This window comes from Lithobates pipiens, unplaced genomic scaffold (genome assembly GCF_037356315.1).
Source record: "Lithobates pipiens isolate NorthernLeopardFrog02 unplaced genomic scaffold, aLitPip1_a1.2 Scaffold_13, whole genome shotgun sequence".
Taxonomy (NCBI): domain Eukaryota; kingdom Metazoa; phylum Chordata; class Amphibia; order Anura; family Ranidae; genus Lithobates; species Lithobates pipiens.
Genome location: NW_027507718.1, coordinates 302,534,658 through 302,549,150, shown reverse-complemented (window position 1 = coordinate 302,549,150; position 14,493 = coordinate 302,534,658). Strand labels below are relative to the sequence as shown.

The 14,493-nt window shown below is 47.3% G+C and overlaps 1 protein-coding gene across 2 annotated transcripts in view; it reads right to left on the bottom strand.

The window, feature by feature from the left end:
- AFG2A (AAA ATPase AFG2A) overlaps positions 1 to 14,224 on the bottom strand; it is a 595,306-nt gene extending 581,082 nt beyond the window's left edge. The window contains exon 1 of one of the 2 annotated variants that reach the window (XM_077476871.1): positions 14,039 to 14,224. In XM_077476871.1, the coding sequence (XP_077332997.1) occupies positions 14,039 to 14,147 (109 nt within the window). In that variant the 5' untranslated portion in view covers positions 14,148 to 14,224. The remainder of the gene's footprint in view (positions 1 to 14,038) is intronic. The other variant, XM_077476870.1, reaches the window with a different exon arrangement.
- Between the last annotated feature and the right edge of the window lie 269 nt (positions 14,225 to 14,493).

Here is a 14,493-nt window from a genome sequence, read left to right as displayed (position 1 = left end):
GGTCTATTTATCATTACTGTTGGATGTTTAACAAGACATGGAAATGGCAGGTAAATAGGTTACCTAAAGCATATAAAACCAGTTGTGACGGTATCACTTTTCTTTACACAGCCATCTTTAGTTGACAACTAGTCCCAGTAAAGCGAGCCTACTGCTTCATTCACACTTGTGCAACTTGTCATGCAGCTTTGGACATCAAGGTCACATGACAAGTCCTTCTCCGTGTTTTCCAATGATAAGCAGTCATATGTGCAACTTCAAAGTAGTTCATGCCCTACTTTGTTCCGACTTTCATGTAACTTGAGGGCCATAGACATCAATGTTAACCCTCAAAATTTGCATGAAAGTCCTACCTGAATGTTCTACAATGCAACAGCTGTCTATTATCACTGGTCAAAGCCATATCCAAGTTGTACAACTTTGAAGTCATACAAGTGTGAATGGAGCCTTAATCCAAAAACGTAATACATTGCTTGCTAGTCCCTGGTGTGGTGACTACATTTGTTTTTCTTTTTTTTTCCCCACCTGGGTATACTCCATATAACACACCTCCTGTTGCTTTATTTTCCTGAAGAGCACGCGCTATGCATTTTTCAAAGTTAAACTTTACCTAAACTGCAGTTTGGTTTTTATTTGTCTGGGTTGGACCTCTGCATCGGTCTGACTGGATTGTGAGATGTTCAGCCTGGCCACAGGGGGCACTGTCTCTTGTGGCAGGCGTGGAACTAGGGTCTGGTCAGGCACTTGGGTTGCTCTCTTTCAGAGCCAGGTCAGTGGGAGTGGCCCTCTCACTGTGCCCTCTGGGAGAGGGTATTTAAGATGCGGACGTCACGTGGTTCGGGGTTCCGGTCCAGTATGAAGTGCAGATTACATGGTCCTGGTCCTCCTGACCAGCCCCCAGGAAGGCTATGGCCTGGGGTGTGGATCCACGCGACTTTAATCTCTCGGGGCTGGCTAGCCCGAGGCAAGGAAACTAAAAGGAGGATTCTGGAGGTGGTCGGGTGCCATCTCCGGTTCAGGAGAAACCGAGAGTACTTCGAGCATTCCAGGGAAGGACTCTTAAGAACCACACGCATGGGTTGGTTTTCTTAACAAGAGCCTGGAAGGGCTGATGTAACCGAGAGAATTTCGGTCTTGTGGATATCGCCAAGCAGCCTGAAAGATCCAGGTATCCTACAAGTGTTCTAAAGCTTAGTTTGCCTACATGTTCTGCAAAGTCTGTGACAAAGACTGTTCCTGAGTAAGCACCTTGTTGGCCGCTAGGCCTTGTGAGAGAGGGACTGTCCAACCTGAGTGTTCATCCAGCTGCAAATGGCTATTCTCTGGATGCAGTCAAAGCAAGCAAGTTCTTTAATGTTTTTGGACTTTGACATAAGAGTACCTGAACTTCCTTTCCAACCCTCTGATCCCAAGTTGAAAGACTGTTTAATTGACTGAGTTTTGCAAATGAAATCCATTCAAGTGGATCTGTCGTCAGTCTCTAGTTACTGGGCTATTTACCACGGGACATCCCCTAGACGTACAAGGAGAAAAGAAGGTAACGGTAAGCCCAAAAATAACCAGCAGCTCCTTTGGGGGTTAGCGTTACACACACGGTTGTCACCCTAGGCTGCTCTGGACTACAAACTTTGATTTATCTCTTCAATTTAGGGATGCACCGAATGGGTTTTTTGGTGCCGAAACCGATACCGAAAATGAAAAATACACTAGGCCGAAAACCGAAACAGCACCGATACCGAAACAGCACCGATACCGAAACAGCACCGATACCGAAACAGCACCGTTTTTAAAAATGACCAGTTACACTTACCGGTAACGTCTTTTCTAGGAAATCTTCCAGGACGGCACACCTGAGAGAGATGACTGGTCCACCTGACAGGAAACACAATCAACAACAAATTTAAAAGTCCCCACCCCTCCCTCAGACCCTCAGTTATGGTAAAGAAAATCCCACACCAGTGTCAGAGGGAACATTCTGTGAAGAATTAATATACCACACCAATAAAACAAGGGTAGGGAGTAGGCCTGCCGTCCTGGAAGATTTCCTAGAAAAGACGTTACCGGTAAGTGTAACTGGTCATTTTCTCCAGTCATCTTCCAGGACGGCACACCTGAGAGGATAAGCAAGAAGTTCAGGCCTACCTTTAGGGCGGGACAACCGCTTGTAGGACCTTCCTGCCAAATGCCAAATCCTGAGGGGACAACAGCTCCACTCTGTAGTGCCTCAGAAATGTTCTATGGCTCGTCCATGTTGCTGCTTTGCAGATCTGGTCGATTGAGGCGCCTGCCCTCTCTGCCCAGGAGGTCGCTAGGGATCTGGCTGAATGCGCCTTAAGGCGGGTTGGTACTGGTTTACCTGCCTGTCTATAAGCGATGGATATGGTTTGTCTAACCCATTTAGCTATCGTAGACTTAGATGCTTGAAGACCCTTTTTCTTCCCTGAAAAAGTGACCAATAAATGACTGGATCTCCTAAAGTCTTTCACCCTTTCTAAATAGACTAGGAGACAACGCCTGACATCTAAGAAATGAAATCTTTCCTCTTCCTTATTCTTAGGATTCTGGCAAAAGGACGGGAGAATAATCTCCTGTGTTCTGTGAAATAATGAAGCTACCTTTGGCAAATAAAGAGGATCCTGAGTGAGGATTACCCTAATCGACAGAGCCTGTATATCACTCACCCTCCTAGCCGTAGTGATAGCCAGGAGGAAGGCCAACTTAAATGACAAGAGTCTAACCGAAATTTGAGCCACCGGCTCAAAAGGCCCCCTTGTTAGGGCATCTAATACCAGGGACAGATCCCATGGAGGGCAACTGACCGACCTAACTGGAACTACCCTTTCCCTGGCTGACAAAAATCTTTTTATTAGCGGCTCCTGTCCTAGCTTCCTATCAAAAAACACGGACAGGGCTGCCACCTGGACCTTTAGGGTGCTAACTGCCAAACCCTGGTCCACCCCCTCCTGAAGAAAGTCTAGGATGGTAGGTATCATCTGGAGAGCCCCCTCCTTAGACTGTAGCCAGAGGGAGAAGACTTTCCAGACCTTTGCATAAATTTTTCTGGTGACGCCTTTCCTACTGAGGAGAAGAGTATCTATCACTTTTTCCGAACAGCCCCTGTCTCGGAGTATTTCCCTTTCAATAGCCATGCTGTCAGAGAGAGACGACCCGGGTCGGGGTGAAAGATTGGACCCTGACTGAGTAGGTCTCGTTGCACCGGCAGACGCAGTGGGGGAGCTATCGCGAGACTCTGAATGGTGGGAAACCAAACTCTCTTGGGCCACCAGGGTGCTATCAGTATCAGGTCTGACCTTGAGTAGGCTAATTTCTGTAGGACTCTGGGAAGGAGCACCAATGGGGGAAAGGCATAAGCCAGCCTGAAATCCCACACTTGTACAAGAGCGTCTATCCCTTCTGCTTCTTGATCCTTGTAAAAGGAGAAAAACTTGAGAACCTTCGCATTCTCCCGGGAGGCGAACAAATCTATTTCTGGCTTGCCAAAATGTCTGCACACCAGGGAGAAGATTTCTTTGCTCAATCTCCATTCCCCCTGAAGGATGGGCTGTCTGCTTAGAAAATCTGCTTGCAGATTGAGTGAGCCCCTTATATGAATCGCTGACAGTGAAAGGACCCTCTTCTGCTTTCACAAGGATCTGTTGTGCTAACCGTCTTAGTTTGTCCGACCTTGTCCCCCCTTGGTGGTTTAAGTATGCCACCGTAACCAGGTTGTCTGAGAGGACCTGAACCTCCTTGTCCTGCAGTTCCTCTCGGAAATAGTCTAGGGCTTTGCCTACTGCCAGAAGCTCCCTGAAATTGGAAGACTCCCTGGCTTGGCTGTGGTTCCAGGACCCTTGGGTATATCGGTCTCCCAGATGAGCCCCCCAACCCCAAGCGCTGGTGTCCGTGGTTAAGACCAAAGGGTTTACCTGAGACCAGGGGCGACCTTTCAACAAATTCTGTGGGTCGAGCCACCACCGCAGAGAACGAGATACCTCCTCTGTGATGGTTACTCTGTTCTCTAATGTTTCTCTTTTTCCTCCCCATGAGGCAAGCAGAAAAGCCTGAAGCTCCCGAGAATGGAGTTGTGCCCAGGTTACTGCCGGAATGCAGGCCGTCATGAGACCCAGCAGTCTCATTATACATCTCAGAGAGGCTTCTCCTCTTTCGAGAAGGGTGACAACCACATTCTGGACCTTCGTTACCTTCTCTGTTGGTAAGAATACCTTCTGTGCCTGCGAGTCTAACAGGTAGCCTAGGTATAGTTTGGACTGAGATGGAGTCAGTGAGGACTTCTCCTGACTGACCATCCAGCCCAAGGTCTCCAGAGTTTCTAACACGATGTCTCTGTCTATTACTGCTTGATCCACACTGTAGATCAGCAAGTCATCCAGATAGGGTATTAACCCTATCCCCTGCAGGTGTAGGTATGCTACTACTTCGGCTAACACCTTTGTGAATATCCTTGGACTTGCCGCCAGCCCAAAGGGAAGAGCCCTGAACTGCCAGTGTTGTATCCTCTGCTGTATGCAAACAAGCGTAGGTACTTCTGGTGTTCGGGAGCAATGGGTACGTGTAGATAAGCGTCTTTTAGGTCCAGGGTGACCATAAAGACTCCTCTCTGTAGATGTTTTCTTACTGAGTAAATACTCTCCTTCCTGAACTTTTTGTGAAGCAGGTAACGGTTGAGTCTTCTCAAATTTATTATCAACCGAAATTTTCCTGAGGGTTTTGGAACCACAAATACGTGTGAGTAAAAACCCTGTGTAAGCTGATTGGTTGGTACTGGAGTGATAACCCTTTGCTCTGCTAGCTCCTTTAGATTTTTCAGTAACCCTTCTGCCTTGGTTGGGTCCCTGGGAGGAAAAGTAACCAAAAATTCCTGTGGGGGATGAGTCTGAAATTCCAGTCTGTACCCCACTTCTAAAAGGTTTAAAATGTATGGACTCTGCGTAATCCTTTCCCACTGTGGAAGGAAACCGCTGAGTCTTGCGCCTACCTTTACGGTGGCGTCATTTGCCTTCTTTCTGAGAGGCTCCAGAGCTGGAGAAAAGAATTGCACTTTTTTTCTTTTCCTTTTCCCAAGTTCCATTTCCTCCTTTGTTCAGCTTTCCCCTTATGATGGGTCTTTAAATAGGGGCCTCGAAAAAAAATTTTTTTACCCCTTTCCTTCTTGGGCCTTACAGGAAATTTCTTGCCCTTCTCCGTAGATCGGGACAAAACCTGATCTAGGCCTGAACCAAACAGCAAGGAACCTTCAAAGGGGATGCCGCATAGGCGAGACTTGGAAGTAAAATCCCCATCCCAGGTCTTGACCCATAGAGCCCTCCTGGCAGAGTTCAAAAGTGCTGCTGCTTTAGCTGTGGTCCTAACAGTCTCCACTGCTGCATCTGCCACATATGCTACTGCTCGACTGATTACCTCCAGCGAGTCTACGATCTATTTAGCCTCCCTACTGCGGGAAACATGATCCATTAATTTGCCAAGCCAGGTGTCAGCATTTCTGGCTACACAGGCGGAAGCTAGGGCAGGCGCCATTGCCGCCGCATTCGCCTCCCAGGCTCTTTTGAGTAAAGTTTCCGACTTTCTATCCATCTGATCCTGGATATTTCCAGAATCTTCAAAGGATAAATCGGACCTCTTAGATACCTGCGCAAAGGCTGCATCCAAGCGAGGAGCTTTAAAAATTTTTTCCTCCTCCTCATCTTTAAAGGGACACCTCCTTTTCCAAGCTTTCAGTTTGAGAAGCTTGCGTTCAGGTTCCTTCCATTCTCTGAGGATTATCTCCTTCAGAGACTGGTGGATGGGAAAGGTTCTGGACTGTAACCTTCCTAAACCTCTATATACTCTATCCTGTGCTGAGACTTGAGCAGAGGGAACCTGAATATCTTCTGAGGTGTAAATGGCTTTTAATAAACCTTCCATGTCCTCACTCGAGAACAAAAATCCCCCAAGCTTAGCCTCCCCCTGGCTATCTTGGTCTGAATCTTCCTCTCCAGAACTACAATCTGGGACCTGGCCTTCCTCCACCTCAGATAATAGGGAGACTTGGCCCTGGGAACTTTCCGCATAAGATGTGGAAAAGTTTTCCTGTAACTGAGGAGTCTCTCTCTCTGACGGTACTTCCTCCAAACCCTTCACAAGGGTGGACTGAAAAGATTGAAGGGTAGCCAACATTTCTGCTTGTAAGGCCCTACATTCTTTCACGACCTGAGCGGTCTCCTTGCCTGCGAGCTTGATGATACATCGATCGCAGAAAGGTTTGGAGTGGTCTTGTGCCAACTTAGAGTTACAGTAATCACAACGCTTGGACTTTGAAGTAGCCTTTCCCTTAGACCTAGCAGCTGACCCCTGGGCAGAGCTTTCGGTCCCTGGGAATAGTCAAAAAATAGACAATTTAGCTACACAAGTCCTAAAAAGGGGCACAGGAGCTCTACCCCAGAGAACCCTGCCCCTAAATAAAGTTGGATCACTCACCCCCAGTGGCGACCTCAACGGCTGTCTGCTCAGACGGACCTTCCTCTTCCATGGCGATTTGCTGCCCTGCAGGATCGCTGGATCAGGTCTCGAGCGTCCCCTTGTTGTCTTTTTTCAGGTGCTGCCTCCGGGAAAGCATCTTGTCGGACGAGGAGACTGGGTGTATCACAGCACACCCGTTCTGTTTGAAAAAACGCGCCGATCGGCGCCATCTTTAAGGAGGTCCGTCGTCCGGAAATGACGTACGGCCTCTTCCGGTCCTGCGCCTGAGGCTGGAACGCACGCCGGTGCGTCCAGCCGTCCCACTTCCGGAACTCGATACCCGGAAGTGACGCCCTTGGACTTCCGGACATGCGCTGTGGCGTTGGAACGCACGCCACTCGCGTTCCGTATAGGGACAAGCAGCAACTCACCACTCCACCAACGAAATGTGCAGGTAAGAAAAAAACAAGACAACAGGGGAAATAGCGCTACTGGGACAACTCCCCTGTCCCACGAGGCTTTTACAAGGCTCCCTAAGGAGACCTTGAGTGAGGAATACCCCCCCCCCCCCCCCCCCCAAGATTTCTCCTGGGGGTATACAAGGGAGCACCACAGACCCTGTCTGTTTAAGTCCCAGGAAAAAACCTCACGAAAAACACGGGGTCCCAGACCCCATAAGAAAAAAGTTTTAGAAAGAAACTTGGTTTCGCTGCCATCCTGTGGGAAACACAATCAAGAACTGAGGGTCTGAGGGAGGGGTGGGGACTTTTAAATTTGTTGTTGATTGTGTTTCCTGTCAGGTGGACCAGTCATCTCTCTCAGGTGTGCCGTCCTGGAAGATGACTGGAAAAAAATATTTTTATACAGGAGGTGGTCAGAGACTGGCGACATGGTACAGGAGGTGGTCAGAGACTGGCGACATGGTACAGGAGGTGGTCAGAGACTGGCGACATGGTACAAGAGATAAGTGCAGCCAGTGTTGCCCCCCAGTGATGCAGCCAGCTATGCCCCCCAGTGATGCAGCCAGTGATGCAGCCAGCGATGCCCCTGTGCAGCGAAGAGAGCCGTCTGGTTGAATAGAGCGCCGGGAACATCACAGCCCCTCCCCCTTGTCCAGGCACTTTGATAGACAGATCACCCGTCCAATTGCGACGGGGAACACACAGCTATTGAAATTAAAGCTGTGATGTTCCTGGCGCTCTATTCAATCAGACGGCAGCGGCTCTTCTGCGCTATACACCCCCCATCATGGGCGGCACCAGGGGCGGTGGCCGAGTTCCGCCCCCAGGCCCCGCCCCGTTTTCGGCCGATATGTTTCGGCGCATCCCTACTTCAATTCCATTACATTGGGGACAGGGCAATTGGAAGTTTACATAACATAGCTAGAAGGAAGAAGCTCTTTGGTGCAACTCAGGCGTAGAGTTGACAAAAACACTGCATATCTGGTCAGATCTAAAATTATATTATATATATATATATATTCCAAATAACACCAATGCAGCCATCATATCTAAGGACTGTACGCCGTTATACATTACATTTTTCTTCTTGCCTTTAAATATAGAAAAATCCAAGCTAGGAGTCATTCAGTGCCCCATTCCCAAATCTGTAAAAGAACTGTGTAAACCCGTATGTCAAAAACTAATGTGATGAGTTGGTGATGCCCATGTTATTATGGAATTCAGAATTCCAGATATAAGGGCCTGGTAACACAGGGTGCCAGGAGCACAAAATAACTAATACAGAAACACAACATGTGCAGGGAAAAATCAAATTTGTTTAAGATGAATTTAAAGTATTTAAACAATAGTTAAACACTGCCTGCCACACACACACACGGAGGCTGCAACAGCTGAGATCTACTTCTGAAAATGCTAGTTGCCCGACTGTCATACTGACCTTGTAGCTTTAATAAGTTAAAGTGATATTTAAGCTCTAACAAGTAGGGCCATCTGAATCCTCCTGTATTGAATTGTAATTGTATTTTCTGTCTTAAAGTGGGGTGCCCCAACAAAGAAAAAAATTTAAAAGTCAGTAGCTACAAATACTGCAGCTGTTGACTTTTAATAAATTGGACACTTACCTGTCCCAGGGTCCATCGATGCGGGGGAACGAAGCCGCCCCCCCCCCCCATTTCCCGATACGCTTGCGCTGCCGTCATTCGTACTGTGGGCACAGTACGGGTACTTCAGTACTTCACAGCCGGGCACCCACTGCGCATGCGCAAGTGGCGCAGGGCGCCATGATACGCCACACAGTCATCTGGGACACGCGACTGGTCCTAGATGACTGTGCGGCGTGAGGGGAAGTGATGTCACCAGCCCGGGCAAGGAAGAAGGCAGACTACGAGAGACCCCCCTAGCAACGGGTATTTAGAGGGGAGTAAAAAAAAAAAAAAAAGTTAATTTTCCCCAATTTTTTTTTTTTTTTAAAGAATTTTAAACTATTTTTTATTTTTAGGTGGCAACACCACTTTAATGTTGTAAAGCGCTGCGCAAACTGTCGGCGCTACATAAATCCTGTATAATAATGACTTATTTTTAAAATGATATGCTAATACTACTACAGGGCTTGTTTTTAATATGTTTCTTCTTTGAACTTACTTTTTAAACTCCCCCACAGCTGCACTGCTAGACTCCCATTATGTTGGTCCTCCCATGCCTGCCAGGACCTATGCCTGCCATCAGGGACCTATGCCTGCCAGGACACCTGCAGGAGTCTCCACTCTCCTCTATGGGAGCATTCCTGTTTAAAACTATAATGTTAAAGAGGAAGTAAACCCTGATGGGTTTACTTCCTCTTTCATTCCCTGCAAAGGCAAAGCATAATGGACTACTATGCATCGCATAGTAGCCCATTATGTGTCACTTACCTGACACAGGAGCCAGCGATGTCACCGCTGTCCCCTGTAGTCCGGCGCATCCATCTTTTCGGTGGGGTCTCGCAGCTCCGCCGCTGTCATTTGGCGGAGCCGCGATGACGTCACTCCCGCGCATGCGCACGGAAGCCGACACACGCGGCAGCTCCGTTGTTGGAAATGCCGCGCTCAGTCCGCCTGCGCGCCGCTGTCTACGGCGCATGCGCCGTAGACAGCGGTGGCTGTCTTCGGGCAAATATCTCCTAAACCGTATAGGATTAGGAGATATTTCTTGGACCTACAGGTAAGCCTTAATCTAGGCTTACCTGTAGGTCAAAGTGGTTTGTAAGGGTTTACAACCACTTTAAGTGCAGCTGTTCACAGCACCACACACACATAGGCAGCGTAAGAGGATCACCGAGTCAAAGCAATGCCTCTCCTCCTCCACATAGAAAACAAATGTTTTCTATGTGGCGAGTAAAAAAAACATGTCTGTAGCTTAACCACTTCAGCCCCGGACCATTTTGCTGGTCAAAGACCAGACCACTTTTTGCGATTTGGCACTGCGTCGTTTTAACTGACAATTGCGCGGTCATGCGACGTGGCTCCCCAAACAAAATTGACGTCCTTTTTTTTCCCCACAAATAAAGCTTTCTTTTGGTAGTATTTGATCACCTCTGTGGTTTTTATTTTTTGCGCTATAAACAAAAATAGAGCGACAATTTTGAAAAAAAATTTTGAAAAAAAATTTTTTTTACAATAAACATCCCCCAAAAATATATAAAAAAAAAACATTTTTTTCCCCTCAGTTTAGGCCGATACGTATTCTACATTTTTTTTTTTTTTAACCAAAAAATATCGCAATAAGCGATTATTGATTGGTTTGCGCAAAAGTTATAGCGTTTACAAAATAGGGGATAGTTTTATGGCATTTTTATTAATAATTTTTTTTTTTTTTTTACTAGTAATGGCGGCGATCAGCGATTTTTATTGCGACTGCGACATTATGGCGGACACATTGGACATTTTTGGGACCATTGTCATTTATACAGCAATCACTGCTATATAAATGCAGTAACTGTGTAAATGACACGGGCAGTGAAGGGGTTAACCAGTGGGTGGCAATGTATTGGTTAAGTGTTCCTAGGGGTGTTACCAACTGTGGGGGGCTGGGCTTTCATTTAGTGAACACTGTTCTCTGCTCCAATCCCATGGAGCAGAGATCAGTGTCACTAGTTGCTAGGCAGAACAGGGAAATGCTGTTTACAACGGCATTTCTCCATTCAACCGCCCCGTGAGACGATCGCGGGTATGCCTGCGGCGATCGAGTCCGCGGGACCCGCAACCGGGCTCACGGGGGTCCCGACCGACACACGAGCATGCCGGCGCGCTCACGATGGCAGGGCAGCATTAAAGATTGGACGTACCTGTACGCCAATATGCCTGCCCGTGCTATTCTGCCAACGCCGTGTGCCGGTCGGGAACCGGTTAAAGCAGTGCAAATCAGCACACTGCAGGTTCCTGCACCATATCACAACATGCTGCTTTGCATAGGAGTTGAATGAAATGTAATTTTGTAACATTTCAAGAAAAAAAAAAAAAAGGGGGGGGGGGGTAAACAATGCCCCCTAGGCCCCTTTCACACGGGCTTGTCTGTGTACAGACTCTGTTTTACTCAGCGGGGGATTGCTCCGTTGATCTCCGCTGAGCAGGTGGATGACAGGTCCGTCTCTGCTCACTGTACGGAGACAGACCTGTCAGAGCCCCGCTCTCTATGGGAAGATCGGATAAAAACGGACCGCCTGTTCATTTTCATCAGATCCTATTCCCCAGACGGATGGAAAATAGGGTTTCCATCTGTCTGAATGTCACCGACAGGATTGAATCGGATAGCGGTGGATGTCAGCGTACATGTCACTGCTGATATCAGCTGATCCATAGAGATGCGTGGAGCATTCTCCTGAAAAAAACTGACAGGCAGACCTGATCAGAAAGCCCACGTGAAAGGGGCCTGTCACAACAGACACCAGTCCAGATGCATTATAGCACGTAGGCTGTGTGAACAAGCCGAAAGAAAGACCGTGGACCTTCACCCCTTTTTTCAAGACTATTGCTCCTTCACCCCTTCCATTCTAGCAGAAAAAACCTGAATAAGATTGTCATCCCACAAAGAAGTAAGCATAGAAGATGATGGCAATGGACCTATCGCGCGGTGGTGAATTCAAGCAGGAAGAAGCCAGATTTGCTGAATGCGTGTGTGTGTTTTCATGATAACCCAGGGAGAAAGAAGGTGGGGGGGTGAAATACCTCTTGATTTTGCATTTTATTTTTCTATTCGAGCACATCTACATGCGTTTGAGCCCTTGTTCCCATTGCAACTTGTCATGTGAATTAACAAGTCGCACCCTATTGTCGGTAATGGCACTGTTCAAATCAGTGCAGCGCTGACTTTGCGGTATTGCATTGATTAGAAAAAGTAGTTCCCGCACATCTTTTAGCTATTTCAGGTGTTGCATAGACATGCTATTTAATTCATTTTTAAGATTCAAAACAAACTCCCCCATCCAATCCATGTCTCAATGCTTCATTTGGTGAAAAAAAAAATTACTTTGAAAAACAAAGCCCTAGCATTTCTGGTGGTGCCATCTTCAGTAAGGGAAGATGATTCATGCAAGATTTACTTCCTGGAACCCAACTGCCCTTACCTCAGGCATGTGTGTTTAGCTGAGAAAATACCCCAACCTCCCCCACCCCCCCACCCCCCCCCCCCCCCCCCCCCCCCCGCTGGGATGCAAGACATCATTTGCCTTGGCATGGAAACCAGGAAGGAACAAAAAAATAAAAAAATAAAAAGGAAAATATATCATATTTGCTTGTTTTAACTATCTATTAACTAATGCTAGCAGCATAGAGATTCAAAATAGTCAATGTCAACTAAAAGAGTGAAGTTCCACTTAAGTAGAACTTCACCTGAAAAGTTCAGCTCTTTCTAATCTCCCCCTAAATAACAAACACGTTATACTTACCTGCTCTGTACAATGGTTTTCCACAGAGCAGCTCCGATCCCTCTTCTTAGGTTTCCCACGGGTGCTCCTGGCTCCTGCCCCCACTGAGTAACCCCATAGCTAGTCGCTTGCTATGGAGGCACTCATGTGGGCTCAATCCTGAATTGAGCTGTGTGTGTCCATAAACACGCACAGTTCAGCTCAACCCCACTCCCTCCTCACAGGCTGTGACTGTCATAAGAAAGAGCCAATGGCTCCTACTGCTGCCTCCATCACTAGTGGGGAGGGAGAGCCTCTGCTCTCGATGTACTATTCCCAACGCACACATCAGAGCTAGAGAATGTCACCAGCACACCAAGGATCTCCAGAACAGGTCCAAAGCTTTATTCAGCAATCACATCGTTACAGCAGATTGCAACATTTCAGAGTCATGCAGAACCCCTTCATCAGGCATGATGCCACATGAAGGGGTCCTGCGTGGTTCCAAAACACTGCAATCTGCTGTAACAATGTGATCGCTGAATAAAGCTTTGGACCCGTTCTGGAGATCCTTGGTGTGCTGGGGATATTCTCTAGCTCTGCCTCGGCTCTTGGACATGTATCTGGATTGAGATCAGCTAAGTATATCAGCGAGCTACAAGGGGTGGGTGAGCTGGAGGTGATCACAAAAGATTTAAAAAGCGGTTTTGCACTGACGTGATTTATTTTAATTTTTTTGAATGTTTAAAAATGATGTCTTGTTAATAACATCCTTACTTGTAGTGACGCTGCCCGTTATCCATTTCTGTTTTTATATAGAATCAGTTGTTTATAAAATCGTTGTCGGCCGATGTCATCTTGCTTGTGAGCATTTGAAGCCCACAAGCAATCACTTGCTCCTTCTCTCGATTTGGAGGAACCAGCATTCCTTGCCGGTTCCCATGCATGCTCAGGGACTACAGCTATGAGCGGCGTAATCCTAAATGTTGGCATGACAATGACGTCACGCCGTTTAAATAACGCAAGATTTCGCATTGGACCTCCGCACTGACTCCTGGGATTAATTACACGAGATCTACGGAGACAGTGCGGTGGTTACCCGCACTATGATGTGACACACGATATGATGCGGATACCCGCATAAACACTGCCCCCCGCCGCAGGGACAGAAAAATAACTTTGAAAATCAGAACAGGTACGATTGAAAAAAAAAAAAGATATTTAAACGTCCATTGTGAACGCTTTAGTGCATGTAGAAATGATTGAGCCAAACATAGCCAAATGTGTGCAGAACAGCTTTAACTTGTTGGCGCTGAGCACACGCAAATATGCGTTTTCTTGGCGCCGAGCAGCCGCATATTTGCATGCGATAGCGCCAATAGAGCTGTGCCAGAGCATGCCCCTGGCAATTGGGAGTTTTCCAATCATGTGACCGCCATGACAGTCAATCAGGGCATTCACATGGCCAAAATGCCTGTGTCCCAGCATTCTAAAGCCCTTAAAGGGGCAACAAGAGCCAGTGCCAAGGGGTTACCTTATTGAGGAGAATGCAGAAGGGTAAAAAGCCTTCAGCACAACTAAGTAGCATGGTGTGGTAGACCTAGGAATGTTCTCATACAGTTATGGCATGTTTACTTTTTGGACTTCAGAGTGCCCTGATTGCCACCCACCATCCAATGCTGCCACTGTTATAGTAGCAGTGCAGGAGGGAAACATTGCGCATGGTCACAGACATCACTACCTTTCTCTAAGTAGTCGGTGACTTTAAGCAGCGATGGCTGTCCGCTGTGAGCGGAAGGGTCCGGAGAGGAGCCAGCCTTCCCTCTGTTCTTCTTCTTGCTGGAAGACATGCTTAGCAATCAAACGTGCCCGCCGACAACTTCCCCGCACAGCTTACACTTCCCCGGGGCTCCCGTAATGATTCGCATAGACACGCAGCTGCATGCTACTTCCGTTTTGGAAGTTTCTACAAATGAGTCGCTATTACATATATTACGGTGTGACGACCTTCTCCGGCTGCGGGATTGTGATTGGCTAATTTCACGTGTAGTGAGAGAAGCTAATGCCACCATATTATATAAGGGCAAACAGCTGTGGTCATCCGTTGGGCGTGCAGAAGTCAATTGATAGACATCTACTAGTTACATTGTTATTGTATCGTTTATTTCGATTTTATTAACCAAAAGGAGAAGTTGT